We start from the raw sequence: 17,786 nt of genomic DNA on the forward strand, positions 1-17,786 counted from the left end.
AGATTGACATGGTACAGGGACGTGGTTGAAATTGAGATGCAGCTCTGGTAATCGGCGCCTTTGTTGAATGAATGAATGATTGAGGGCTAATAATTTGTCAGGTCTCGGCTTTTCTCTGTGGACAGTCATTGTCTGTGAATAGTGACAGTTTTGTTTCTTTTCTTTCTAGCCTTGATATGCTTTGTTTCTTTTGCTTATCTTATCCTGCTGGCTCGGTCCTCTAAGGTCAGGTTGGACAGAAACAATCAATGATCACACGCCCTTTGCCTTGAGTGTGACTGTAAATGGAACCCTTGTGCAATTTCACCTCAGGCATGATGTTTGGGGACAGTAACTTCATTAGGATTATCAAAGCTGCCTTCTAAATTCCTATTTTGCTAAGAGTTGTATTAATAATAGGCAGTAGATCTTTTTTCTAAACTTTCGTTTTTGTGTCTACTGATAGGATCATATGGTTTTTCTTTTTCAGTCTGAATGTGCTTGAAATAGATTTTTTAATGTTCAACTCTCTTCATTCTTGGGGCACATCTAACTTAATCATATGGATTCTTTTAAATACATTGCTGCATTTGATTTGCTCATATTTTTGCCCATAAATTTGTGTGTGCATATGTGTGGTTCTCCTAGACTTATAAAAAGAGATGAAGAGCATTCCTTGTTTCTGTAACATTGACAAATGTCTTGCCAAAGGAGGGCTGTTAATGTGGCTCAAGAAAGAAATCTGAAACAGTTGCTCAAGGGAAAAAATACAAAGACCCACCTAAATGTCTCAGGGTCCTCATAGAGCCCACATGATAGTGCCTGCCTCCCACCATTCTGCTCAGCACGGGCCAGCACGTGTGCAAGAGCACGGCTCACGGAGAGTAGCTCCACGGGAGGAGCGGTGGGGTTGAGTCCTGGACATAGCTCTCTGTGGTCCCGAGCACGTGCCCAGCCTGAGGCCATGGGAGGGCTCAGCAGGTCTGTGACCACCTGAGTGTCTGCAGAACTGAGGGCAGAATACTCCTGGAGCCACAACTTTCAGCATAGTCCCAAGGGGCCCAGGATCCACAGACATTAACTACTGCTGGTCTGTACGTCGGGGCAGTGGAACTTCTGACAGGGATTCCTGGCGATGGGTTTTAGGATTAATCTCCCCGAAAAACTATACATATTAGGTGGCATACATCAGTACTCTTCATCTTAAATATCAGTGTCCTGCAGTCTTAACAGAGCCCATAAAAGGGTCAGATTTTCAACTTTGGATAAAGGCCTTGTTATTTTAAGGAGAAATGCTACTGTCTTAACATTCAGTCTCTGATTTGAGCTACTTATTAGGAGGGGGGTTTAAGTATTGACTTGCTCAGCTCTGAACTGAGATTTGGCCAACTCCATGTGTTCTTGGTACAGGGCCAACCTGGACATCTTCGACTACATCTACATTGATGCTTTTGGGAAAGGCAGGCAGCTGACGGTGAAAGAGTGTGAATACTTGATCGGCCAGCATGTGACTGCCGCACTGTATGGGGTGGTCAACGTGAAGAAGGTGCTACAGCGCATGGTGGGAAACCTTTTAAGCCTGGGAAAGCGGTAAGGGTTTCTTGGTTTCCCAGTACTGCAGAATGCATGACCTTGAAGGCTTGAGTGGCCTTATGGAGACTTTTCTGTAACGAGCCTCCTAGTGATCCAGCAGAGCAGTGGATGAGGGGTGGCACAGTTGGGATATCCACAGCTGTCACCCACCACAGAGAAAAGCTGGTTCCCATGACATAATGCTGTCCAGATTTAAGATGTGCTCAATGAGTTTTCTTTGAGATCTCTGCAGTGGACTTGGGCAGGCTCTCGTTACAAATGCCAAAAGCATCTTTCAGTAACAAGAACATCTCAGTTCGGCTAAGATTCTCTTTCAGGAGCAGGATGTTCTCATGTCCAAGTGCTTTGTCATCTTGTAATTTTTACCTTTCTGTCACTTAGATAAGAAAGCAAACAAAAGTGTGACACTAGTTTGCTTCTGAGTCGAAGGGACATTTGTCTTGCCGGGAAAATAGGAAGTTGTACATTGTAGCAGTAGTTTTTCTGCCATGGCAGAATTCTTTTTTAATAGACTTTATTTTTAGGGCAGTTTTAGGTTCACAGCAGAACTGAGCAGAAAATACAGAGATTTCCCATATACCCCTGCCTCCACGCACAGACAGCCTTCCCCCAGGTCAACATCCAGCACCAGGGTGGTCCATTTGTTATGATCAAGGAATCTGCATTGATACACCTAGTCACCCACGAAGGTCTAGTTCCATTCGTACGTTCAGGTTCACTCTTGGTGTTTTGCCTTCTAAGGGTTTTAATGAATATTTAATGACATGTATCAACTGTTATAGTATCACACAGAATAGTTTCTGCCCTAAAAGTCCTCTGCTCCACCTATTCAGAATTCATTTTTAATTATATACAGTGTTATTGAGGTGACTATGTGATGAAAACATGATTTTAGTTTAGTGCCCATCACCAAAGTTAGGTGCAAAATTTACGTTTCTTGTGTATATGTGATTTTATCAAGACCACTGTAACTATTTGCTGAACGGAGAGGAAGTATCAGAATCAGAAAATGTATGGGATTTGTGTAAGGTATTTCTAAAACCTGCGCCTTGCGAAGGAGAGCCTTAGAAGCACACGGGATAAGGTGAAGATTTCTCTCCCCACAGGGAAGGCATCGACCAGTCGTACCAGCTCCTGCGGGACTCGCTGGACCTGTATCTGGCAATGTACCCGGACCAGGTGCAGCTCCTCCTCCTTCAAGCCAGGCTCTACTTCCACCTGGGGATCTGGCCGGAGAAGGTAATTATTTGATTTTGATGCTTTGCCCTTGCCTTAGAGAGGGAAATTGTAGCTGGAAAGGGGGCCCTTACAGGTTTATGCTCGTACTGGCAATAAACGCAAATCTATTCAAACTCTCCCGGTCTTGACCTATCATTCAAATGTTTTTTGGTCTCCTTTTCTTCTGATGAAAAACTGCTTGTTCTGCCAAGAGTTGCCCATTCTCTTTGCGGTCAGTGCTGTAAATGCCCAGAACCATGGGGCCTCTGCCCTGCCACTCACCCACTGCTGTCCCTAAGATGGATTTTCCTCGAGTCACCCTGACTCAGCAAGGGAGGCAAACCTGAGGTGCTCGGCCTCCAGCTGTGCTGGTAGCAACTAACGTGACCATACACAAACACCCATTAGAGGGAAGTTACATCTTAGCCGTGTTCACAGCCAGTTGCTAGACTGGTGCAGGACCAGTTATGCCTTTGAAAAGTGCTGAAATCCATACTGTTCCACATGGATTCCCAGTTTTACTGTGGCCCCTGTGGCCAGCAGCGAGTGCTTTCAGACAGCTGCAGCATTGAGGTCGGAAGTGCTCCTGGCGGGCTATGGGCGGCAGATGCTCAAGGCCAAGCGTGTAGCAGAGCAGGAGCAGCTGCATGTTTGCATCACGTCCTTGCTTTTCCAAGGGAAATATGTGAATAATCCTCTTTGTTTGTTTACACAGTCTGGTGAGGGGCCTAAACTCTGGGCTCTCACAGAGACATCACCATAAAGTCATCGGCCCCTGTTATTAAAGAGTGTAAAAGTCTTTTCTTGGGGAAGTAGATGGTCTTAATGACTTGACTTTGCTTGGATTTAAATTGTCTCAGTCACTCATAACTTCAAAGATGTGAAATATTTCTGAGAAAGAACACATCTGTAAGAAAGTCTCTGGGCTTCTATCTTAAGGAAAGATGTCATCTGTGGCCCAGAGAGCAAAGGCATGCGATCTGGTCAAAGAGTTACAGGAAATCTAGGCCAAGGTTCCCACCCACTTCCCAGAACCTAAATAAATCCTGTTGTCCAGCGTTTGATAGCTTATTTATTTTTGATAGTGGGGTATATATATAATTCCTGTCACTTTTTACTTTAGATTAGTTAAGGAATTTCATAATAATTTGTACAGTGCAGAGATCCTTTCAAAGCAAGCTTCTTTATAAATAAATTCTGTACTTAAATTACACGTTAGCCTCAGAAGGGGTGAGGTTACCATCTCCTTTGTGGAGGAGAGTGTGCAGAGGCTCTGGCTTTACTCTCAGCGACTTAGTGCTTACATCCTGCTTCCTGGGGAATTACCTCAGCGTCCTTGTGGCCACCAAGCCTGCCTTCCTGCCAAGCAAGTGTCACTAAAACAAGGTCCAAATCTGTTACATGCAGAGCATTTGTCCTCATGATGACCATTCAGAGGTCAGGAATGAAAAGTGGCTCATTCCCAGTGAACTGGGGACTCCCCCTTGCATAAACGGCTACTCTAGCCAGGAACCAAGTACTCTAGCCAGGAACCGACACCCCGAGACAGGGAAAGAACCCTGTGGGGCTCCCCAAGAAGAAGGATTGGGGGATGCTGAGGTGATTAGGAAGTGCTGCTTTGTGGAGGAAGGGTTCGAGGTGGACGTTGGAGGATGGACAGCCATTTCAGAAGGCAGAAAAGTAGGTTACTGCAGTGCGATCAGCGTGTGCTCGGCACGAAGGTGGAGAGCTTGGTGCAGAGGTCAGCTTCGCTAGGGTCTGGTCCTTTCACGTGTGCTTATGCATGTGCATGTCAAATGTTTTTTGGGCCATGAGATCAGTTAGTGGAGGGCTTAGAATCTGCTTGACCTTATTAGATGAAAGAGGAACATTCCTAAGCTGGAAAGACCAGAAGGTTAGCTTGTTTTCAGTTGAATTAAACCAAGAAGAGCAAAATACAAGTCCTCTTGGTCACTGTCATAGCGATCCGGGGGTATCGTGGCTGTGATGGAAACAGAGAGTGTAGGGTGCCAGATGTTAAAGCCACTAACACATACTGAACGTCTCCCAACCCTGTGGGGTGCACCTTTTTTTGCCATTTTACAAACACCAAAACTGAGGCCTCCAGCTCAGGCCTGGATGGCGCCCAGGCCCAACCGCAGGCTTCACCCACCCCCTGGGACAGTGGGCTAAAGCAAGATCTTTCTAGAGAAGCTGACAGACGGGCGCAGCATACCCCCTGCTGCCAGACCTGCATCCCTACTTGGATCCGTAGCTATCTCTCTCCTATTTCTCTACTTTTTGGTGGAAAAGATGTCCCTCCAGTTTTCCAAGGCAAACCTGCTGTGCTCTGGGTCCAACTCTCCTGCCTTTTCTTAGATTGCTCAGTTTTCCTTTATTCTTTTATATCTTCAACTCCTATTTCTGTTATGTGCTGTCAGCATTAAACATACTCAAATCTCTCTCATCTTTGAAAAAACAAAAAAGCACTCCCCTGACAGCCCCACTGGCGTTTCCCCAGCTGCCTCCTTATCTCACCCTCCCCTGCGCGGCGGAGGTCTGCTCGTGGCCATGCGGGCCACCTGCCTCGCCTCCCACACACTCCGCAGAACACGGGGACCCGGTCCTGCCCCTCCACTTCGGGAGCTGCGCTTGCCAGCAAAGCCGGTGACCCTGTTTCATCAATCATCCTTTTTATTGCCAAATCCAACAGATACGTGTTTTTCCTCATCTTCCTGATCACTGGGGGCCATTCCCACTCGGTACAACCTGTTCCTTCCACTCTGTGGCTCTTGGTTCTCAGGCTCTTGCTAGTTCCTTGTCCTCTGGTAGTTTCTAGACTTCTTTCCACTCTGCACCTTCCCCCTAGGTGATCTCGCCTGTTCTTGTTTCAGTCCCCATCTGCAGGCTCATGGCTCCCGAGCCTGATCTGCCTGGCTCCAGCCAGCATACCCAAATGTCGCCTGCACATCTGTACATGGCTTTCTCCTAGGGTATTGCATCCGCCTCCTGCGTGCTCTCCTTCCTCTTAGACCCTTGAGCCTGTTTTATACACTGTAGCCAGAGTAATCTTAATAACATGTCAGTTAGGTCCCTTCAGTGCTCAGAACCCCTAGGTGGCTCCCCCGCTGTCTTGAAGATCAGGCTCATGCTCTTCAGTGTGGCTACTAGGATCTTGGCGGCCTGGCCCTCGCTGCCTGAGCTCTCGTCTCTCACAGTGGCCGCGTTCATGGCCACATCCTCCAGTTGTCCCTATTCTTTGCGTCAGTCCTTGGCACATGCTGCACCTCTGCCTGGAACACCTTTCCTGCCGCTCAACTCCATCTGCCACTCACTTCTGCCTCTGAAACCCTTTCTCGCCCCCTCCACACAAGGCCAGGTCCTCTGGTGCGGCCCCGCTGCCCTTTCACAAAGCTGCTAGGAGTATGTTATAGCTACTTCTCTGGGCCACACTCTGTAAGGATGAGACCGGAGCCGTCCTGCTGTTCCCTGGAGCCCGTCCCCTTGCTCTCAGCCCAGTTCTGCATAGCAGGTGCTCGGAAGTTTTTATCTGGATGAGTAAGAAATGACAGGTCTTCATTAGCTGTGAGGAAGGGAGAAGGCCCAAAGTGGATGGCCAGGCTTCCCACAGCTATTGGCCCCATGAAAAGGGGGTGTTGGAGGACAGGCCTGTTCCACGTGTGGGAGGGGTCAGTTTGGGGTATGCTGAATATGATAGGACCTCGAGCTGTGTGCTGCTGTCCTAGGGCATTTGGCAGGGGCCCCAGCTCCAGCATCTGGTAGTGGACACCCCAAAAGTATAAGAGCCCACAGAGAGTGGACATCAGAGGATGGAACCAAGAGCTTCCGAGAGAGCCTTGGGGGAACCTACAGTTAAGGGGACAGAGTGGGCCCAAGGCAGCCTGGTTTTATGAATTAAGTTTTAGCCATGCCCATTTGCTTACTTGTCTCTGGCTGATTGCCAGCTACAGTGGCACAAGGGAGTAGTTGAGTCAGAGACCGAATGTCTCACAAAGCCTAAAATATTTACTCTCTGGCCCTGTACAAAAAAAGTTTGCCAATCATGAGTGATAGACACCGCCCCCTTCCAAGATCTCTACCCCAAAAGTTGTGGACTCGGGATTCTAGGCCTAGACATTGGTTTGGACACAACCCGGTTCCCAGCTGTCAGAACTGTCCCTTGGGAACATACAACGCCTGGATCCCCAGATCACCTCTGTTTCTGCCCCCTCCCTTCACCCTGACATGCACACATCAAGGGAAGGACTGGGAGGTTGTCGCTGGGTGTCATCGCCTCTGATACTCTGAGCTCAGTAATTCCTTCGTGCGCTGAAGATTCCCAGTTAGGCCTGTTTCCCTGCTCTGGTGGGAGGGGCTGTGGGAAAGGAGGGGAAGCTGTGTCTAGAATGTAGCAGAAGTCAGTCAGCAGCAACTGGTTGGAACTGCGGAGGGGAACACAAGGAACGCATTACACAAGCCCAGTAAACAGAAGCTTACTGTTAAATCCTGTGCTCTTCTCCACAGAAGATAAAGGTTGTGCCTCCCAAGTTAAAAGTCCTTTTGGAGGGGGATTGACTCTCAGCTGACAGTGGAGGAAGCTGGGTCTGGGGTGCACGAGCCATACCATTCTGCCCGTTTTTACGGGTTTGAAAACTTGCATAGCAGTTAATTAAAATACTCCTACTCCTGCTTTGGTATGATGGTGGCAACCAGGGGTTAGAGTTAGCCCAGGTCCATCCTCACTCCAGGTCTTCATAACCTGTGACCTCAGGCAAGTTACTTACCTTCATTCAGCCTGATTCCTCTCCTGGCAATGACTGTGGCTGACCTTCAAGTTGGGAGGTTAAATGAAATAAAAAAGTAACAGACTTGGCACAGTGACTAGTGAGAAAAAAGTGTTTAGTCAATATTGAGACCCACAAATCTCAGTGTGGAGAGAGAGATTGGGTATTAGAATAATGGTATCTCACATTGCATAAAACAGTGGTTTCCACAACACTGATAGGTTCAAAATATATCAGGAAACAGGGCCTTTGTTAATCAACAACAGTGAGTTTGACAGACCTGGCACTAGAGTCCAGGTTGCTCTCCTTTCCTCTCTCTCAAATCAGTCAATAATTTATTTTTTTTTTAAAGTGAAGCCCATGCTGACCAAGAACCTGAGACCCTTTGAGAGCTTGCTTGTCCAGATGTGCCTGTCAGTGGCAAACCCTTCTCCCCCACACTCAATCCAGTCCACTGTGTTTCCAAGCAATTTCTAATGTTCATGTTGGTTCACATGGGTGTCTGGGGCCGGTGCCCAGTATCAGAAGTGAGTGCGCCAGCTTCGAGCTTGCGGGGCACTGACTAGGGAGGGCCCGTGGGTCTCGGGGACCTAGGCCATCACCCGGGCCCCGCCTGGCCTTGCCATCCTTAGGCTAGGTAGGACCAAATCCAGTGCGGCAAAAAGGAAAAGGCCTCAATAAAAATATTATCACCTAGTCTTTCTGTCTTGTCTTGAAGGTGCTTGACATCCTCCAGCACATCCAGACCCTGGACCCCGGGCAGCACGGGGCCGTGGGTTACCTGGTGCAGCACACGCTGGAGCATATTGAGCGCAAGAAGGAAGACGTGGGTGTGGAGGTGAAGCTCCGCTCCCACGAGAAGCACCGGGATGTCTGCTACTCCATTGGGCTCATCATGAAGCACAAGAGGTGAGTGCCCGTGGAGCCCGTCATGCGCTTGCGAAGACACCCGAGAGCCAGAGAGCAGCAGCAGCGATGTGCCTGAAGGGAGCCCAACTCCGAGCAGCGGCTGGCTGGGCCCACCCCAGCAGGGCCCGCAAGCCCAGCCTTAGCTGCCCTCCTTGTGTCTTAAGGAGCGACTCGCTGTCCTCCCTGGGAGGTCCTCTGACGTTTTTAGTGGCCTTTAGATGCCTGACCCTTCTCAGTGTGCAAAGGTGGAGGCAGCTATGAATAGAGTGTCTCTCTCCTTTCTTCATTGTCCTTGCCCTTCACCTCGACCTCCTGAGTTCAAGGTATGGGCAGGACCCTGCTGGGTCATAGGGTTGCCCATTATGATTTATTAGACAGATTAAACTGTGTCCAAAACGACTGTACCGATTCACATCCTATGGGCAGCTGGGAGCTGAGTTCCTGTTCTCACCTACGAGCGTTATTGCCAGACCTCTAAAAATGCACTTCTGTCATCAGTGGCAACTGGTATTTCATTGTGGTTTTAATTTTCATTTCCCTGATGCCTCCACAGATTGAGGTTCTTCTCACAGGTGTACTGGCCGTTCGAGTTTCCTTTGGTGCCTCGTCCAGTCTTTTGCTTCTGATTTGTACTCATTCCGTTTCTGTATGTTTAGTCTCTGTGTGCACATAAGTACCAAATATCTTTTTCCAGGTTCTGGTTAGTGTTTTCATTCTTCCGTTGCATTCTATTTTATTTATTTATTCATGGTGGAAATTTTAAGCATCTAGAGTAAAGAGATTTGAGTATAACGACCTAGGTGATGTTCTCATGTCAGCCCCAAAGGTTATCATGATAGGGTCAGTCTTCACTGTTCTCCACCCGCCCTTCCCACCCTCCTCCCTGGAAGCAAATCCCAGATGTCATTTCATCTGGGGCTATTTCACACTGTGTCTAAAAGGTAAGGGCCCTCTCTTTTGTTAAAAATGCATTTACCATCCTGTTGTCATATCTAAGAAAAAATAAGCAATTCCTTAACGGATAGATAGACTGTTTGAGTCAGGGTCCTTTAATGCTGTCAGATTGATCAGTCTCTTCCTTTATGGATTGTGTCTTTAGGTCCTTGTTCAAGAACTAATTTGCTACCCCGAGTCACGACGACCGTTTGAAAGTTCTGTGCTTTACGTCTAGGTCCCCGCTCTCCTCAGGCGGCTCCATGCGCAGCTGGCAGGCCGGGGCCCTGGCCCTTCCGCCTGTGGCCAGCGGCCCCTGCTCTTTGCCAGACATTTATCATTTTCCGCCTGAAGGGCTAGGTTGGTAGCAGGAGGGGTTCACAAAGAGGGGCAGGCGCCCTGGAGAACACTCGGCGTGGGTACGAGCAAGTAAATTTGTCAGAACGGGAGTGTAAGAGGAGACGAGCCACCTCTTATGCCTCCCGGTCGCCTGGGCCCCAGGGAATTGACTTCCACCGCTCTCGTGTTGATTAGGTATGGCTACAACTGCGTCATCTATGGTTGGGACCCTACCTGCATGATGGGACACGAGTGGATTCGCAACATGAATGTCCACAGCCTGCCTCACGGCCATCACCAGCCTTTTTACAATGTTCTGGTGGAGGATGGTTCTTGCAGATATGCAGCCCAAGGTAAGCGGCTGGTTCCTGTTTGTACCTTTAATGACACTTGGGCGTATTCTAAGCACACATTTGAGCACTCAGGCGCTGTGGGCACAGTCATCAGTCTCCAAGAGCTCACCTCCTTAGGGCCAACACTCACTAATAAACAAGGGCGGTGTGCCCTGGTGCAGCCACACCACGGGCTAAATAGTCACAGTCCTCAGAGTCTCCCCCTCCATCACCACTGCAGCTGGGACCCTATTCCAGTGCTGCTGCTGACCTCTGTTCTGATTGGTCATTGCCTTTGCCAATCAAAACCCCAATGCCAGCTTCTCAGGCATTGCCATTGGCTCCCTCCAGGTAAGGCGGGTCAGCTTGAACTGCTTTCCCCCTACCATCTGCTTGAACTGGAAGGCATTGAATGGGCACGACTTGGGGAGCCACCCTAGTACCCTCTGGCCTCCTGAGACTGGCAGCCTCGTGTGCTCCCCCAGAGACACCACTGGGAACTGCAGTCCATAGCACTGGCTTCAAGAGCACGGGGCTTGGTAGGTGGGGCCTCTGCCAGCCCTGGCAGGTGCTAGCCCAGGGCACTCCTGAGACAGACTAATGGAGCCCATGGAGGCAGGTTAGAGACAAAAATGCCCCCACTATGAGTCCCCTTTCTTTGTTACTCTACTTAATGAGATGAAGTTTTTGCAGGCCTCCCTGTGGTAGCATTTACAACATTCCTTTTATTAATAAAAATGAGCACATGCCAACGCACTGCTGCTCTGCGATGGGCAGTGTGATGTCTGTTAATGCCATTGGAAAACACGTTTCCGTCGTCATCATCATACTCATTTGTCCCTGAGGAAACTGAGGCACAGAATTGTTTAAATCTTAACTTACAGAGTGTGAACTTGAACACAGGCAGCTTGGCAAAGCCTGGTCCATAACCATCATGCTACAGCTTTTTGTGTCTGATCTAAAACATGTTTGACCTAACTCAGTATTATGTTCTGGTAAAATGCGTTAATAGAAATAGTGAATGTGTAAAAATTTCAGAAGTGTCAAAAAGACTAGAAGAAGCTGCTTCTTGTTGGTAATTCACCAGAAACCGAGAGACAGTCACATACAACAAGAGAAATTCTGTTTCTTGAGGCTGCAGGTCGTGTTAACCTCTGCCAGTGTAATGAGGGAGCTGTAAGAGGGTTGATGTCCTGTCAGACAGAGGCGCTGATAGCGATTTTATTTAACTTGTGAAGCTGGGACAAAAAAATCATACTAAGTTTCAAAAACTCAACATGATTTGAAAACTGTGGCGTGGTCTGTGGACTCTTTGTACTCCCCACGGATCGCCTGGTTGGCACGCCACAGTGCGTCTCGGAGCGAGCGTATCACAAGGATAAAGGGCGCTGTCTTGTGACCAACACTGCGGCCAGCCCCGTGGCTTCACCTCGTGCCTCCGTTGCCGGTTATATAGTGCAGGTCTTAAGACTCTCGGTATTTGATGTCTGCATTTCTAGAAACATCTATGTTAGCTTTCGATTGGGATTTTAGAGTAGGTAAACGGTATTTGGCTTCAGGTGTTCTGAGTTTTTTCAGTGTCTCAGGAATTCATCTCTGATCGTATCCTAAGTAAACTTGCAGTGCAGGGTTTAGAGTCATAGCCGTGGAATGACTTTGTAGAAAAGTTCAACATCTTGTTGATTTTCCCTGAAACTGAGATGGAACTAAGTGATTGTAGGTCCCAGTCGTAGAGCAAGAGGTTCGTAAACAGAAGCGCAGACACGGAGGCGGTGCTGGTATATGTGATGGAGAGGCTAACATCTTTTTTTTTTAACAACTTTGGGCGAGAGCATTTAAACGAGAACACGGGGTAGCCCCATACATGCTCCGCTGGATTCAACAGTTGGCATTTTTACAGTATCCGTTTGACTTACAGATGGAGGTTCTCATTTTTTGCTGAACCATTTGGAAGACCATTGCAGGCATCATGACTGAACACTGGGTCTTACCTGTTGTAAGAGTAAGGACACCTCCCTGCATGGCCACAGTTTAGCATCACACGTAGCAAAGAGAAGCTATTTTACAATATCTCACTTTCAGTCGCCTTTCAGGTTTCCCAGCAGTCACAGAATATCCTTCATAGGTGTGTGTTCATTTTTAAATCCGGACCCGACCAGGGTTTGTGTACTGCATTTGCTTATGTTCCTCATTTCTCCTCTTTTATTTTCCCTGTTCCATAAGACTTTGACATTTTGAAAAGTCCAGGCCAGGTAAATTGCCTAACTGCTGGATGTCATACTGTTTGCTCATCCGTGTGCTGCCTGTGAACTGGACGCTAAGCCTGAGGCTCGATGAGATCAGGCTAATATTTTTGGCTGGGACACTTACTCTCAGATGCCGTGTGTCACGTTGCCTCTCATCCAGAGGCCTGCGGTGTCCGCTGTCCCGCTGTCAGAGGCGGATTTTGGTCACTTGGCTAAGATAGTGAGTGACTCACTGTAAGGGACTGTTTTCCTTTTGCAGTTAACGTGAAACCTGTGGAGTCCCAGTGTGACATCCCGTGTGTGTCATCTTCCCCAGTAACCTTTGTCCTTGCTTGCATTCGCACCTATTGAATCTCCTTGCCTAAGTTATCATGAGAATTGTAAAATGATGATTTTCTCCCGCTGTTATTCAAGAGTTTCCCTCCCCCCTTCTCTCCGTCCCTCCTCCTCCCCGCCTCTCTCCGCCTCCCCCTCCAGCTCTCCTCCCCACCTCTCATAGATTCCTGGATTTTTATTTAGCCCAATGTGTTATCATTTGAAACAATTTTTTGCTCAGATTACCTCATATTTAGCCAATGGGAGACCTTCAGAGGCTAGATTTCAAAAATACTTATTTAAATATGTTTTTTAAACATTTCTTGGTTAACTAATTTGCATTATTTTGTTCTACAATTTTTTCTTGATCTAAATTTGCAGACTTTGGCTCCATGATCCGAGTCATCTGGGTGGAACCACTGCATTAGTGAGCGTTTTCTGATTACTCGTTCTGCGCAGAGAGCTGAGGAGTTAGGTTGCAGACCACAGGCACGCACGGCATCTCCAAATAGTTGTATCTGCGCCCTCAAGGGAATTTTCCCGACAGTATGCTGGCACTCACCTAAATCCTAAGGGAGGGATATACCGTATCTGGTGCGCGCGCGCGCACACACACACACACAGTCTCTTTGGATGCTCTGAGCTGCCCATCAGCTGCCTACCTCAGAAGGTCAGGAGTTCAGCTGTGACGTGAACTTCTGGTTCTTGCATTGTGGTTAGAATGCTTGGCACGTGCGCCCATCACCAAATGTTAGTTCCATCTCCATAATTTGTCCTACATTCCCAACTGAAGTTTCTACCATAACTGCACACACACACAGGCACACACAGCCCGTGGCAGCCTGCACATGCTGGCATGTGTGCGAGGATCCCCTGCATCAGGGCTGGAGTGTGAAATTTCAGCCATTTGCGGGGACGGTTTGGTGCTCTCCTTTAAACTGAAAATCTCCAGCGTCATCCTCTTACCTGTCAGCATCATCCTCAGCCCCTCCACCAAGGATACGCTCACCCAAGGGGTCTGTGGTCCCTCACTATCGAGAGTCAGGTCATTCGCAAGGACTCCCTGGTAGAGTGGGGTGTATCCAGACTGAGGAGAGCTAAACTCCAGGTGGACTCACCATTTGCAGACGCAGTTGCTGTACGTTTTGCATGAATAAGCGAAACAGAGCCGTGGGAGTTTTCATTAAGTGCAGTTATGTTTAGACACATTGGTGTGTGCCCACTGAAGGACTAGAGGCACTCACTGGTAATGGCTTCCTCTCGGGAGGGAGGGGACCTGGGCGGGACGGCTGCCCGGAGGACTCACAGGTAGCCTTTCCATTGTTTTACAGGAGTGTATTCATACATTTTGGGGTAGCTTGAAATTCTTAAATTAGCAGACACGTTTCTCTGAAAATTTCAGGGGAATAAAAAAGACTTCTCAGGCTTTTCTGGGACCTTTAGTCCCTGTTTAATATTCTGCTCAGTCACGTTTTGTATCACTTAGATTTCTTATGTCTCTTTTAGTAAATATTTTAGAAACCTTTAGTGGATTGAGATTTATTTTCCCCTCGTAATACACAGTTTCCAACCTCACTCTCGTTTTCTCCTTTAAAAAGTTTTTCATTAATACATTTTTTCATTTTTGCTAGGAGCCCAGGCAGGTAGATGGTTTGAAATCAGTCCATGTTCCCATAACAGCCAGGAGCGGGGCTGGGAGGACCCCCCCCCCAGCAGGGGCAGGTGGGCAGGAAAGGGCATCCTCTCAGCCAGTGGCACTTTGAAACATTAGAGTTTTTATATTTACTGCATTTTCCCATGACAACTAAGTGCGCAGTTTAAAAGAACCATTTAAAATGACGTTGTTAAGCCATGTGATGTAGCAGCCAGATATGTGGCCTTCCAGGCGCCTTCTAAGTAGCACCTTTGTACTCCCAGTTCCTCCATTGGATCTTGACAGCACATGGCTCATTTTCCTGGCTGCCCAGCATTTCTCTGAATTAACGTGCCATCATTTCTTTACACAGTGACCTGCTGTGGGTGCTGTCATAAGTGATGCTGAGATAACCTCCTCGTGCTTGTCCTGTGCACTCTGGGGACCAAGTGTCCTGAGTGCATTTAGGACGTTTAGGGGTGATGTGCTGCACTGTGGGTGTGAGTTGGCCCGTCGGCCAGGCTGTGCAAAGTCTGGCTTCGTACTGCAGGGAACCGAGACAGTCCTGGAGCACGGTCAGAGCGGAAGGTCTGCCTGGCCAGCTCCTTTCTGGCGCCAGGTCACCGGGGCTGAGGCTTGGCTTCTCCCGGGTGGGGCCCACGCTCAGAGATTAGGAAGGTAGGTACTCTGTTCCGTGCGGAGCTGTGGGCCCCAGCCACCATCCCTCCGCCTCCCGCTTGCCACTCGCTGCCTCTTTCCTGTTAGCTCCTCCACATTCCATAAACATCTCCGTCTCCTTTCCCCCACCTCGAGCATGCTACTCGGAAACGGTTGCCCGGAAGTGCTCTGGATAAAAGACGCCACAGGAAAGTCCATTTTAACGAGAATGTGCCTCTTTGTCAACAGAAAACTTGGAATATAATGTGGAGCCTCAAGAAATCTCGCACCCCGATGTCGGACGCTATTTCTCGGAGTTCACAGGCACCCACTACATCCCGAATGCAGAGCTGGAGCTCCGCTACCCAGAGGACCTGGAGTCTGTCTACGAAACGGTGCAGAATATCTACAGTGCGAAGAAAGAGATCGCAGAGTAAGGCCCAGCGGAGGACACTGCGCCTTTGCTGCCACTGCTGTCTCCCGAGAGAACCGGACTCCAATGTCCCCACGGACCCCTCTGGATTCGCACCACCGGGAAGGCCACTTAGCAGGAGTGCGGTCGCCTCCCTCTGAGTTTGCATAGCCTGTGCTCTCCTCAGCTGCAGAGACAATGTCGCTCTCCGCCCACACTAGTGAGTCATTGGAAAGGCACTGTGTCAGTGGCATGGCTTGTATGCTTGTCCTGTGGTGACAGTGTGTGACATTCTGTCTTCATGAGGTCTCACAGCCAACGCTCTTCTAATCATTTCTTAAGTTCTCTCTGCAGTATGTCTGTCTCGCACTTCTGTCTCAGAGCATTTCATTTGCTGGGCAGATGGGGTTATAAGTTTGCAACAGTTTCTTTCTGATTTCTCTGTGGAGCTGGTGCAGCCCTGAGTCAGGGTTGTGGGTCTTTTCACTCTGAATTTAGTTGCTTGTTCAGAGGTGAAGCTCAGTGATCCTGGCAGCATCTTGGAGATGAGCAAACTAGTGCTAATCAGAATCGTTTGCATTTATTTTTTCTAATGCGTGAAACAGATTCCAGGCACTTACCTTTTTCTGTATTTGAATTAGAAGAATAACACAGTTTCCCTCTTGGATTTATGCTCCTATTGCTATGAATCATTAGTTTTCCACTTTATTACATGGAATTCTTTGAGAAAATGCATAATAATGGCCTTGGTGATGGCTTTTTCCATGTTCATCTACTATTCCTCCCTTTAAAATAACTTTAAAAAAAAAATTTTAAGACTCTCCAGTGCGTGAGTAGATCTTAAATCAGTGATGGGTTCTCTTTCTAGTAGGAAGTACAATCTGATGTTAAAATGTTTGCTTTTAGAAATTACACTTCGAGGTCTCCAGAGACCTAAAAATGAGACTTCACTTTTATAACCAGAAGAAATAATGAACCTTAAGAAAGAAAAAAGAGGTCGCATGCTGCCTTCATTTTTGAGAATCACTCAGGACCTCTTTGAATGGGGCCGGGTAGAAGTAAATCACATGTCTTTCATTTTAAGATTGTTTGATCGGTGGGAAAGGAAATGAGTGCTGCTCTCCCAAGTCACCGTGGCCGTGAAAGCCTCAGGGTGAAGCCTGTGCCTGAGTCCCGTGGGGGAGTCCGGCTTCTCACTAAGGTCACACCAGCTCCTCTCCCACGTTCTTAGTAGCCCCGTTGAAGGTTCCAAGTCTGGGCGTCGCTGGAACTCCCACTGCATGGCCTGCCAGGTCCCCAGCAGGCTAATCTTGTAGTTCACCAACCAAGGCTGATGTCTGCAGTTAGGGCCTCGTCACTTCACTCTCTTGAAAAGAACCCAGTTGATCTAATGAATGAGGCTTTAGGTGGTAGGGAGCAGTCACTCGCTGCCTGTGTTCATTTGCATGCAATGTTTTCTCACCATGTTTGATGACTGCCTCCTGTTGATCCCTTGGAAACCCTGGGATGACAGGTCTGGGAACGCCACCCGAGACACTTAATATCAAGTGCTGGCTGAGTTAAGCAGTTTTTAGAAAGATGGAGATTTGGCCAGCTGGCTCCTTCCAGCCTGAATTCGCTGTCGTCCAGTGTCCACGTTCCTCGTCACATCCAAAGTCAGAGGATTTGGACTCGCATTTGAACTTGTGACCACTCATAGCACCCAGCCTGCCTGAGGCCGGGGGGTTTACACTACTCTCATTTAAAGGTGGAAATTAGAAAGTGTGGAGTAAATATTACCGAGACACATACTAAGAAACCGTGGAGCGTGCTGAGAATTATGATTGTTGGTTTTCCAGTTCGATTTCCTTTTCTCGTAGAGTAACATTGTCGCCAGAAAGGCGGTTTTCCCTTTACTGACCCAATGTAAATATGTATCTAGACTGTTCTCACTGTCTCCTCACGACTGCTTCACTTCGCTCCAGGAGGCCTGTCGCCTGTGTAAGTCGGTATTCGGGCACTTTATATTTTTCTAAAAACGTGTTTTTGGATCCTGTACTCTAATAAATCATAAGTTTCTTTTTAAAATTTTTTCCAAAGTTTTCTCCACTTTAAAAAGCCCTGTTATAAAAGTAGAACTTTCACAATGTTAAAATATTAAATATTTGGATATTTAGTAACTTCTTTTCTCTTTCTTCCAATGAACGCCAAGATGTTGGGGGTTTTTTTGTACAATGATTAATAAATGGAACTTTCCAGAGAAACCACACGAATGGCCTGCCCGATTCCGTCCCAGGACAGAGCCCTGCCACGACTCGTAGCAGAACGTCTCCCGTCTCTTCTGATCAAAATAGGCAAAAATGTGCTCTGCTGAAATTTTTCTTAACATTGGTGAGTGAACAGGGTATCTTTAGACTGTGATTTTCCTGCCAAACGTGAATTTTATAAGCTCGCTAGTCATCTTGCGAGTGTCTGGCT

General features: G+C 47.9%; 1 protein-coding gene across 2 annotated transcripts in view; it reads left to right on the plus strand.

Moving 5' to 3' along the window:
* Positions 1-17,572, plus strand: part of FBXO21 (F-box protein 21) — a 31,493-nt gene extending 13,921 nt beyond the window's left edge. Inside the window, exons 8-12 of one of the 2 annotated variants that reach the window (XM_016201620.2) lie at positions 1,390-1,569; positions 2,679-2,811; positions 8,251-8,462; positions 9,930-10,087; positions 15,167-17,572. In XM_016201620.2, the coding sequence (XP_016057106.1) occupies positions 1,390-1,569; positions 2,679-2,811; positions 8,251-8,462; positions 9,930-10,087; positions 15,167-15,354 (871 nt within the window). In that variant the 3' untranslated portion in view covers positions 15,355-17,572. The remainder of the gene's footprint in view (positions 1-1,389; positions 1,570-2,678; positions 2,812-8,250; positions 8,463-9,929; positions 10,088-15,166) is intronic. The other variant, XM_016201622.2, reaches the window with a different exon arrangement.
* The last annotated feature ends 214 nt before the right edge of the window (positions 17,573-17,786 follow it).

This window comes from Miniopterus natalensis, chromosome 20 (genome assembly GCF_054644295.1).
Source record: "Miniopterus natalensis isolate mMinNat1 chromosome 20, mMinNat1.hap1, whole genome shotgun sequence".
Taxonomy (NCBI): domain Eukaryota; kingdom Metazoa; phylum Chordata; class Mammalia; order Chiroptera; family Miniopteridae; genus Miniopterus; species Miniopterus natalensis.